Here is a 12655-nt window from a genome sequence, read left to right as displayed (position 1 = left end):
AAGTGTTAATGTAGTAATACTCATTTGTCCTGCATTACTTCCTGCATAGTTAGTTAATGACGGACCATTATTCTAAAGTGTTACCCTTATGGGGGCGGTTGTGGCCTAATGGTTAGAGAGTCGCTTGTAACCCGAAGGTCATGGGTTTCGAGTCTCGGTGAATGAAGAGCGAACGAGGCAGCTAACCCCCAATCGCTCCCCGGGCGCCGCAGCAAAAATGGCTGCCCACTGCTCTGGGTGTGTGTTCATGGTGTGTGTGTTTAAAACTCACTCTTTGCTACGTGTGTGCACTTGGATGGGTGAAATGCAGAGCACAAATTCAGAGTATGGGACACCATACACGTCACATTGTAAAATTGCTTAATAGCACATACACCTTAAAACCACGCGAATGATAGTGTTTGGCCAAAATAAGCTGCAAAACAGACCAGACTTTATGCCGTCAATAAAAAGTATGTCTATGTGCCACTACCTGAGGTTTTCTTTCTGGCAAAACTCCTACATTTTCTCAGAAGGAAAAATATTTGCTACCAGTTCAGCTTTTTTGTTTTTCTGTCCCAAAACTATCAAGCTCTTCAAAAGTTTAAATGAATTTGAACAAGAACCCTAAAGCACTTTTCTAAGAAGAGAACCAGTGAGAAGCCCTGACATAGGAAATAATTGTTCAATCTTTCATCTTTGAGGAGTTGGCAGGTTTAAAAAAACAAGTGTTTGAGGCACTGCTGAGTTTTATTTGAAAAAGCCAACCACAGCTTATCTTATAACAATAAAGTTTCAAACATATACAAGTCCTAACCAGGAGCAAAGCGACGGTTATACGGTTTCTCACCTCATCCACGTTTTCAAAAGCATTGATGATGTCGTAGGGCAGACAGGACAGCAGGTCTATGACGAACCAGGTCTTCAGGTAATTCATCCTGATCAGCTTCGGATCCGAGATCACCTCCCCTCCAGGCCCGACAAACGTGGTGTGGAAGTTGAGCACGATGTCCACGAGGAAGATGACGTCCACAACGCTGTCCAGAACCAGCCAGGTGACGTTATTCTGTTTGGTCTTGAAGGAGACGTTATAAGGAACCATGATGGCAGTGTAGAAGGTCAAGATGAGGATGACCCAGTCCCAGGTGGTCTTAAAGGTGCAGTAGTGTAAGATGATGTGAGGCGGGGTCTTAGGGGCTTCCTGTTTATACTGCGGAAGGATGTCAGAACCCAGTTGAAGCACCTGAGAAAGATGAATGAGACAAACAAAAGATAAAGGGATTGAAGGATCTGAGACAAAGAGGAAAAGAAAAATGGCAAAATTGCAGAAGTTAAATACCGAAGCCAGTGGCATTTCGCATTTTTTGACATTATTTGTTTTAAATTTTAGTATTGGAAAATGTATGATCAAGTTATTTATATAAATATATATAAATATATATATATATATATATATATATATATAGCTTTACAATAATTTAATATCATTTATACATATTTTACAATAATTCCTTTCAGCCCTGAAAGAAAATTGGTGTAGGATTTGAAACAATTTGAAACAATTTTTCTACTTTGAAGGAATTTTCACACAGAAATTGCTAGTAAAGTTCACAAGTAATTACAACAAAACGTAGCATTGCAAGTAACACATTGAATTAAATGTGAATGTTTATAAGTAGAAATACTAAAATAATTATCATTGTAGTATGTTCTACAAGAAAATACTGTTTATTTACAACTTTACAAATCATTTTTACACTGTATTTTTGACATCCATAATAAGCAGATTTTCTTTAGGGACATAAGAGAGAGTGGAAATGCAATGAAATAAAGAGGGCCCTCAGGAAAGTGTTTGTTCCAATATTAATTCTAGCTCTGACTAATTTCTGCTCTTCCCTGGACAATACACTGTTTTCTGTATATTATGCATCTTTGTATTAACAGAACATGAAGTTTACTCAGAGATTTAACAGAAGTTCCTCTCAAAGAGACAATAAAGAAAAGAAGATGACAGAGGGAGAAAGATTGTTTCAGATCATATATCAATCGGCGCTATTTTTAAATTGTTGATTGTAAAAATATGCAAGAAAAGAAGACCAATCAGAATTTAAATGCAAAAATGGTGGCACATTTTGAATGCTAAGAATTCTGTCAGTGTAAGTCATGAGGAGACTTTTAAACTTAAGTTTAAGCAAGAAAAAATATGTTTACAAAGTAGAATGTTTATACAAAAAATAATAATAAAGAATTCAATGCGAATCAAAGGTTAAATACAATAAGGTTCAATCAACAGCATTTATGGCACATTTGTGGCAAAACTGGTTAGTCCCTTATTTAAAAATGTTTTAAAGTGGGCAAATATCAAGGTCACATTGAGGCACTTACTGCAAAAGGGAAGAGAAAGGGGGCCATTTTTGGGATTTAAAAACAGAAATGTACAGCACATCATTTTTTAATGGCATTTACATTAATTGTTCTGCTAAAACGTATTATTTGAGCTGTAAATGTGTACTCATAATTTTGACAGTTGTTTAAGGTTTTAGGCATTTTAATTTGATAGAAGTTAGTTAGTGCTAAAATCATAGTAACATGTAATTTTACTTTTTAACTGTATTTTAACATTTACAGATTGGCCCCATTCACTTCCATTATAGTGCCTCACTGTAACCCATATTTTTTTAAGAAAAAGTCTAAATCAATTTTTGTGTTAATTAACATTGTCAAAATACTGTTAATTGAGTTTTACTTATACTGAACCCAGAATATTCCTTTAAGAGATTCAGGCTGAATGAATTGCAGAAGTTTAATACTTAAGAGTTAATAAATAAGAACAAACCTTAACCAGTGTAATGCTGCCTTGTGAACACTGCAACAACACACATTCAGCAAGGATCAGAGTCATTAAACCATGATAAAAGCATCCACCCTCGCAAACCTATCCCATCTTTTAATGTTCCCCCTCATCAAAAAATATCTAGTAAGATTGTTCCTTCCTGACACTCAAAAAAGTAACACATTTCCCTCCTCTTTAACACCATCACACAACAGTGACAGGGCAGTAATTCATAAACTTGAGAAAAGCGAACCGGGGTTTTGACACACACACACACACACACACACACGCACACGCACACACACACACACACACACACACACACACACACACACACACACACACACACACACACACCTCATCAGTGTTAATTATTAATAGCAGCTTCTGGCAGTCAACTGTAGACTTCTGCTGTCCAACAGACACGTGTGAGATTGCGTTACAGTAGCATCCTGTGTGTGTGTGTGATTCTATTACAAGTTTGTCCTCCGTGAGATGAAGTTTTGTATAACCTTGTACTGTGCAGTCAAGGATGTAAGCAAATGCTGCCTGTGTGTGTGTGTGTGCGTGCGCTCACCTCTGCAAGTCTGGACTGTTTGTGTGTAGTGACATCAGTTCTGCTCACGGGCGTGAGTTGCTGAATGGTGCTTTTGCTGTTTGTCAACGCTCGAGTCAAACGTGCAAACTTGGTCCAACCTACAAGACATATTAAATGAAAAGCATTACACAACTGAACTGAAAAGACATGCATTGTGTTCATACAGCAACGCACACTAAGGGCCCGATCATACACAAGGCGCAATGTGGCGCCAGGTGCGACACCAGTGATTTTTGCTAGTGTTTTTCGGAGACTTCAACATCCACTAAGAAAAACCTCAGGTTGCTGATTTCCACACTCTACTTGCCTCATTCGATCTCAAACGAGTATCTACTGTGGCTACTCACAAATCAGGTAACCAATTGGACCTTTTTTACACGTGCTACTGCTCCACTGACCATACACTAGTCACTTCGCTGCACACCTCAGATCACTTTCTCCTCATTCTCAACCTCAACCTGCCTCAGAACACAACACACACTCCTCCACAGGTCACCTTTTGGTGAAACCTACGCTCACTCTCACCCTCTCGCCTATCCTCTTTGGTCTCATTCACACTTCCTCCACCTGATCAGCTCTCAACACTAGATACTAACAGCGCAACTGATACTCTTTGCTCCACTTTAACATCCTGCTTGGACAACTTCTGCCCCCTTTCCTCCAGGCCAGCCTGCGCTACAGCCTCTGCCCCCTGGTTATCTGATGTTCTCCGCGAACATCGTTCTAAACTCAGGGGTGCAGAGAGGAAGTGGCGCAAATCAAAAGATCCTACTGACCTTGGTCTTTATCAATCCCTCCTCTCTTCCTTCTCTGCTAATATCTCTACAGCTAAAATGGCTTTCTATCACAACAAAATTAACAATTCTTCTGACTCTCGCATGCTTTTTAAAACCCCCTTCATCAACCCTAACAGCAGACGATTTTCCCACATTTTTCATAATTAAAACAACCACCATCAGAGGCCAATTTACCAAACCACAAACTGACACGCACATCTTGCCAGCTAACACACACATTCAACCCTCCTTCTCTCTGCTCTCAGAGGCAGAAGTCTCCAAACTTTCCAATCGCCTTATACCTGTCCGCAAGATCCAATTCCCACTAATCTACTTCAAGCCATTTCTTCCTCAGTTGTACCCGCACTCACGCACATCATCAACACCTCTCCTCACACTGCCCACTTTCCCACAGCATTTAAGCAGGCTCGGGTAACCCCACTGCTTAAGAAACCCACTCTAAATCCAGCACATTTGGAAAATTACAGACCAGTATCCCTTCTTCCATTCATTATTGAAGCTTTGAGACTGGCAAGAGCAGCTTCCAAATCCTCAGTATTCATCCTGCTGAATCTGTCTGCTGCCTTTGACACAGTTAACCACTAGATCCTCCTGTCAATCCTAAAGACGAAGGGCATCTTGGGAACCGCACTCCAATGGTTCAAGTCTTACCTCTCAGGTAGGTCCTTTGGGGTGTCTTAGAGGGGTGAGGTGTCTAAGACACAACATCTAGCTACTGGGGTGCCTCAGGGCTCAGTGATTGGGCCACTTCTCTTCTCCATCTACATGTCATCACGTGGATCTGTGATTCAGAAACATGGCTTTTCCTATCACTGCTACGTTGATGACACACAACTCTACCTCTCATTCCAGCCAGATGATCCAACGGTAGCTGCTCGCATCTCAACCTGCCTGACAGACATTTCTGGCTGGATGAAAGACCACCACCTTCAACTAAACCTTGCAAAGACAGAGCTACACTGTTAGAAAAATCTGTAGAAATTACAGTATTACTGGCAGCTACTTGCCTGTAACTTACTGTAGATTTAAATTGATGTTATTTACTGGCAACAATTTGTTCAAAATTAAATGAACATTAAACATTAACAAGTCTTTATCTTTACAGAATAAAACTAAAATAACATCCTCATGCAAAGCATTCTGGGAACCAAAATCTGAAGGAAAAAAAACAGAAAAAGGTTTATGAAGATTTCTGGTTCCCAGAATGCTTTGCATTAGATTGTTATTTTATAATTTTATTCTTTAAAGACAAAGACTTGTTAATGGTTAATGTTCATTTAACTTTGAACAAACTGTTGCCAGTAAATAACATAAATTTAAATCTACAGTAAGTTACTGGCAAACAGCTGCAAAATTACAGCAAATTTTTTACAGTGTACTTGTGGTCCCAGCCAACCAAACACTACACCACAACTTCACCATTCAGCTTGGTTCGTCATCCATAACTCCTTCAAGGTCAGCCAGAAACCTTGGAGTTGTGATTGATGATCAATTGAACTTCACAGACCACATTGCTAAAACTGCCCGGTCCTGCAGATTTGCCTTATACAACATTAGGAGGATCAGGCCCTTCCTATCAGAGCATGCTACACAACTCCTTGTTCAAGCGCTTGTTCTATCCAGACTGGACTATTGTAATGCTCTCTTGGCAGGTCTTCCAGCATGCACTGTCAAACTGATCCAGAATGCTGCAGCGAGAATGGTCTTCAACGAGCCGAAGAGAGCACACGTCACTCCTCTTCTCACTAAATTGCACTGGTTCCCAGTTGCCGCTCACATCAAATTCAGTCACTGATGTTTGCCTACAGAACAACCACTGCTCTCTCCCTTTTACCAAAACTTATTACTTCATAAGTAACTATGTGCCATCCAGAAACTTGCACTCTGCAAGTGAACGTCATCTTGTGTTGCCAACTCAAAGAGGCAAAAAAATCTCTTTCTCGGACCTTTACCTTGACTGTACCTAACTCAACCAGAGCTGCTAAGTCCGTAGCCATTTACAAGAAACTGCTGAAGACACATCTTTTTCGGCAGCACTTGATCCATTAATACTAACACGTTCTCTCCTATTCTATATCTATTTATAAAAAATAATAATAAATGTACTGCATTAGATTAAACTGGGAAGGGTCATAGCATTTGCATATTGTTGTCCTATTGTTAGTTTAACTGCTTCTATTGTTCTCATTTGTAAGTGGCTTTGGATAAAAGTGTCTGCTAAATGAGCACATTTAGCAAATGCATTTTCGCACATTTGTGCGGCCATGGGTGTGCTGGTCTGAAAACGAGGTGTGTTCAGGCGCATTGTTGGCGCGTTGCTAATTTGAGGCAACTGAATTAGACTTCGCTATTGACCAACTGAAACCTGATCTAAAGTCAAACGCAGTCTTTTTTTGTTTTTTAAAGGGTGCATTAGTAACACACAAACATGCCAAATATTGTACAATGTAAAAGATTATTATAGTGTATATAAAGATATGGTGAAATCCGGCTTGTCCCGTAGATGGTCTGCTTGCGTGCTTTAACCTCGTACACGAGCAGATCCGTTTCCTCGTTAGAGAAGCATTCAGTTTGTAAATAGCGAATCCGCCATGCCGCGAGCGCAACTGGCTTTTAAAAGAAATGGATAGGAGATGAGATTCTGATTGGTTTATTGCACGTTACGTCCAAAACACACCCATTACTCATAACAAAAATAGGAGACAACCCTTTTAGACATGCCAGGCGCCTCAACCATTTTTCCCATCATTTAACTAGCAAAAATGGATTCAGACACGCCCTAAGTGCACTTGCGCCGTGCGCTTTAGACAATGCACTTCGAACTTTAAAATAGGGCCCCGAATGTGTCTTTCAGTTCAGTTGTGCAGTGCTCTTCTAAAATAATCTGCACAAATGAAACTCAATTCAATATTTTGCTTTCATAAAGGTTCTGCATAACTGAACTGAATTAAAAATGTTTCAAAGAGCATGCTGCTTCATCGTGAGCAAGAATCTGACATTTTGTACAAAAAGGTTCACAAGTTCAATCTCACAAGTTTGTTGATTTGATTAATCACCAAAAAGTTGAGAATTATATATATATATTTATATAGTAAGGGTCAGTTTTTATGTTTTTGAAAGAAGTCTCTTATAGACACCAAGGCTGCATTAATACAGTAATATTGTCACTTTTCATTCTAATGTATTTTACAATGTAATTTATTCATGTGACGACAAAGCTGAAAATTCAGCATCATTACTCCAGTCTTCAGTGTCACATGATCCTTCAGAAATTATTCTAATATGCTGATTTGATACTCACAAAACATGTATTATTATTATTAAGTTGAAAACAGTTGTGCTGCTTATTGTTGTTTTTTTCAGGATTCTTTGATGACTTTATATGAATGATATATATCCTGAACACATCCAAAACATAAGTCCTCTGTTGCTCAGATATGACTCAGCAAAGTTTTTTTTTTATGTAGAGTAAAAGTGGAAGAAGTGTTTGCTGTCGCTCCTGTTATGATCCTGCAATGAAATATAACTGCTGAAACACTGTCTGGAGCGCATTCAAATCTCTCTCTCTCTCTCTCTCTCTCTTTGATTCTTGTATGATTAACATTCATCTCACACACACTGGTGAATCTGATGCAAACCTGCTCAAGTCACACTTCACCCTAAAATCATTTAGTATAAAGAAAACTAAGGACCATTATTTTCATGTAGTAATTCTCATTACTGTAACAATTCCCCTTTATTCTCAAAAGTGATTCTCAATACTGTAACAGTAATTATCTTATTGTAAAGAATAAGTGTCATAAAAAATACAGGCTTCACTATTTTCTACAGGAAAAATCTAATTTCTTGAAAATTGAGCTGGACAAGTTTTGTGAAATTCACCCACACACACTATTGGAAGTTTTGGAAACAGACTCTGTATAACATATTAAAGCTTAATAAACAAGCCCCCGGCAGACACACACACACGCTTGAAAATAACACTTGAGATTGAGTGCCAAAGGAAAAAACTATCAATGCTTGCCAATAATAAATACATATTTATTTATATGACATAAGCACATTAGAGGAAGTGTTAAATCTGTCAGAACAAACTCGAGTCTAACAAGCACTACACACACATCTGCGTCTTTCAGACAAGTATATATTTTGAATGCATCACTGACGTTACAAGTGTACTATTGTACAGTACATGTGTGTATATATCAAACTCACCTCTGGTGCTTTCGTCTTCAATAGGCTGTTTAAAGACGGTGATGTCCTTAAATGTACACAGGAACAGAACCACTTTGTCATTTTCATTTCGGATTGGTGCAATCTGCATGTAGAACCACACCGGAGTTCCTGTACAAGGTCAGAGGTCAAAGTCAGCATCATCACATGATTTCTGACAGAACCATTAAATCTTTAATTCAGAGCCTTTTCATATTAAGTCTTCAAACCGATGTTGATGAAAACATGCTCCGGTATTTATTAAGTAAAGAAGTATAGTATATACCATAGTATATATTGTGTTTTAATAGATGACAATAAACTCATAAGGACATGATATCCATTTTATACCTTATGCTAAATTTGGTTTGGATTCCACTGGATTATTTCCCCCCACCCAAGAAACAGTTCTTATTATTATTAATGTTGAAAACAGTTTTGATTTGTGTGGAAACTGTTATATACAACCATTCAAAATGTTAGGGTATTTAAGATAAAAAAAAAAGAAATGAATTCTTTTACTCAAGAACAACTCATTAAATGTATCAAAAGTGACAGAAAGATTTCTACTATTCCTAAAAGACATTCAATGATTGTATGCATCAAAGAATCCTGAAAAAGTATCACAGTTTCCACAACAAGACTTTAAAAACAGTTACTAATTATTGAGAACCAAATCAGCATATTAAAATGATTTCTGAAAATAAATGACATTTGAAAATATACTGCAATAGAAAAATTGTAATTGTAATAATATTTTACATTATTAATATTTGTACTGTATTTTGCTAAAATAAATGCAACCTCGTAGGGCGACAAGAGACTAAAAGACAAAAACATAAAAAAAAAGTAAAAAAAAAACAAACTATAATTATTCCTTGACCAGTAGTGTACATGGAAGTGTTTAATATCTAGTAGCTCTTTTAGTCAACATGATTTTTTACTGTTTACAACACCTCTACGAGACATTATAAGAAACTTTAAAGATGTTAGTATCTGTAGCTATATGTTTGTTTGAAGTCACACTTACTGTTCTTTCTGTACAGCAGCACTTCAACGCAGTTGGACTCATAGTTATCAAAGGCCTGTTTCACATTTTCTATGGTCTTCTTGTCTGTCAGCTCCCCATACATAAAACTACAGAGAGAGATTATTCACAAAGTGCATAGTTTTAAGTGATTATCCCTCCCTGAATTCATTAGAATCTACATAAATCCCAGTCTAAAGATTCATGGAAGTAAAATGCTCAGATGATGTTCAGGATTCAGATTTTCCCACATGAGTGGCTCATGGTCATATGTTCTAACAAAGATTAAGAGATTACACAGATTTTCTGAAATGTATGTGCACCTCACCCTTTACGCAAAGTGGGACCAATTATGGCATCTTAACCTGTTTGTTTCTCTTGCAGTCACAGATAAAAGCTTATTAATAAAATAAAATAAAACGATTGTCTTGTGAGCATGGCAGAAAAACATGCTCTAAGTGGAAGGCAGTATATCTGTGTCTCAAGCCACTTATTGAAATTAGATTTTTTTTTCTTTTTTTTAACCACAATATGCCACTACAATGGCAGATCATGGCTGGGCCAAAAAGATACTTTCATCTACTTAAATTCCAAATTCCTAACACGTTGATTCATATATATATATATATATATATATATATATATATATATATATATATATATATATAATACTACATTTTAGGCAGAGGCAAGGTGATGCACAACCCCAAGATTGACATAATTATTTCTTGGTTTTGTTACAATGGGCACATGGATGCACAACAAATCATTTTAAGCTTCAGTCTTAAATTGTAATATAGGCCCTAAATGTACTGCAACACCAGAGATCTTCAATACAGCATGAACTGTGTAACATCTACAGATTTCTATGGTCACGTGTACATCCCCTCACCTGCATGTGCTGCTTTTCTGCATGACCTCTGCTCTGTGGTATCCAGACAGCTTGCAGAAGCCGTCATTACTGTAAACTACAGGCCAGTCCACAATCTGAGCGTTCCCCAGCAAGAAACTTGTCTCTGAATGTTCAGAGAAGATGATAAAGTATAAAAGAGAGAGCAGGAATTAGTGACCTGACACACACAGTATATTACTGTCACTTATCCTACTGTAACATCTGATGTAATCTCTAGAAAATGTAGACTTTCAAAACATCATAAAACAAAACAAAATGCAGCCTTTCTGACCACATAATGTGAATGGGATGTTTTAAAATCTCTTATTAGAGTTTGTCTACAATTTTTTTCTTCTATTCAATTTTATCATGTCTTATATACACTATAATTCTCAGATTCGATTTGTTTGTAATGGAGACGGCAAACCAGACACAAACAGCATTACTTTGACAGGAACTAGAGATGTTGCCCCCTCTAGTGGTCATAAACGTAACAGTTCTCTCAAAACAATCAGGCCGACTTCATGCGAGTCCTGATGAGCTGCTGGCGCAGAGACGTGGACTGAAATTACTGTATATTGAGTTAATTTTTAATCAGCTGAAGGAGAAAGAAAACAACTGAGCGAGAAATGCGTAATTATATTAAATTAAGTATTGGTATGGTACTACACAATGTATTAGTCAATTGCGGCTGCTTAACGTTATATTGTCGTTAATATATTTCTCTAAAGATGTTGACAAGATGTTGATGTTTGTTTTTTTTTATAAAAGAACGAAAAATCACCTAACTCAAAATAAGAAATACATTTGAATATATATATAAAAAAGAAATTTATGTTTTAAAAAGTACATTTGAAGACTGAAGATTTCAGATGTTAATACATGAATACTAATACATGAGTTAATATCTTCTAAAAACGCCTCTATAACTCAAAAACAAATAGCCTGTCATTGTGTAAATTATGCATTTAAAAAAATAATAATAATCACAATGTAGGCCCTACCCTGCCCAGCTCAGATAAACCACTAAAAGAGAGAAAAATACGAAGTTAAAGCATTAAACATTACATTAGCATTACAGCGTCCATGATTCACATCTTAAATGTAATATAAATAACTAATTACGAATGCAGCTTCAATTTAAAAAAGCAGCTTCAAATTAATTAGGCTACCTGTTTAAGTATGATTTGCTGATTACTCAGTTTGTTAATGCAGAATAACATGGGCACTGTAACGATAAGTGACCTAATGCATTCCAGAAACCACAAGCGTGCTCCTCACCACTCGAGCGTCTGACGATATTCTCCAGGAAAGTGTTTTGCGGTGCCACCAGCCCTCTCTTTCCCCCGGGCATCGTGCGTCTGTGGCTCTCGCGCTGCTCTCGTCAGGTGGGCACTCTCTGCGCGTGGAGTCTCTGCCGGTGGAGCGGGGAGGCTCATGGTAACGTCGCGCGCTGGCTGGCCGGGAGCTTCTGTGTGCCAACCACGCGCGCTCTGGGCTCAAAGCGACAAGTCTGTGGGCACGGGGAGCTCCCCGCGCATGCGCAGCTGCACCGAAGCGCACAGGCAGAAGCTGGGGATCTCCAACTCCAACGCCAAGCGCGTGCCCAACAGCTCCACTGCAGAAGAAAAACAAAGCATTGTCAAATCTCTTAAGCTTTATACTATAGCACAAACACTACCCCCGTTATACTATAATACCCGTATAATTGACTGATTGTGCGTTCGGAGCTTTTATAAGCACCAAGTTCCCGTACTAACTGAACGGACCAATTATCTGCGCAATAAGACTGAACCCAATTGTCTATTTTTGCATGACTGGCGCGCGCGAATCCCCGTAGGCGCGTTCACCAGCACGCTCCAAAAGTGTGATAAGATTTGAGCAAGGCGAGCCGCTCCTATTGCGAAGCTGATGACAAAATTTAAAACGCGTATGGAGAAAGTCAATCATGATCTAAAACGGCCACACAATAAACTAAAAAGACTGATGAAAAGAAGAGAAAACATCATCCTGCAACAACAAACTAATCATGACCACCTTTACTATCACATTCTTTTGTATTTATTGTGGTAAATCCTGACTAACTTGTAGAATTTATATCCTAAAAAATTAAGTTATGACAACATCATGCATTTTTACATTGCTTAACTCATCAAAATAAGTGAAGAAATTGTCTTTTTTTAAAATACAAGATTCATCTAATTTTAAGTCAGTTTAATGTAATTTAAGTTGAAATGACTTCAACATCCAAGTTGATTGTACTTAAATTAAATGGGTCTAATTATGTTTTTCCACTGTTTCAACTTTAGTTAGTGTG

General features: G+C 37.8%; 1 protein-coding gene across 1 annotated transcript in view; it reads right to left on the bottom strand.

Annotated features, from left to right (window-relative positions):
• kcnh5b (potassium voltage-gated channel, subfamily H (eag-related), member 5b) overlaps window positions 1–11692 on the bottom strand; it is a gene marked incomplete at its 5' end in the record, with an annotated part of 45938 nt that extends 34246 nt beyond the window's left edge. The window contains 6 exons of the mRNA XM_081351967.1: window positions 830–1222; window positions 3390–3508; window positions 8423–8551; window positions 9450–9556; window positions 10339–10462; window positions 11620–11692. Coding sequence (XP_081208093.1) covers window positions 830–1222; window positions 3390–3508; window positions 8423–8551; window positions 9450–9556; window positions 10339–10462; window positions 11620–11692 — 945 coding nt within the window. The remainder of the gene's footprint in view (window positions 1–829; window positions 1223–3389; window positions 3509–8422; window positions 8552–9449; window positions 9557–10338; window positions 10463–11619) is intronic.
• Between the last annotated feature and the right edge of the window lie 963 nt (window positions 11693–12655).

This window comes from Scardinius erythrophthalmus (assembly GCF_964197995.2).
Source record: "Scardinius erythrophthalmus genome assembly, chromosome: 21".
NCBI classification, from domain to species: domain Eukaryota; kingdom Metazoa; phylum Chordata; class Actinopteri; order Cypriniformes; family Leuciscidae; genus Scardinius; species Scardinius erythrophthalmus.
This window is presented reverse-complemented; position numbering and strand designations above follow the sequence as displayed.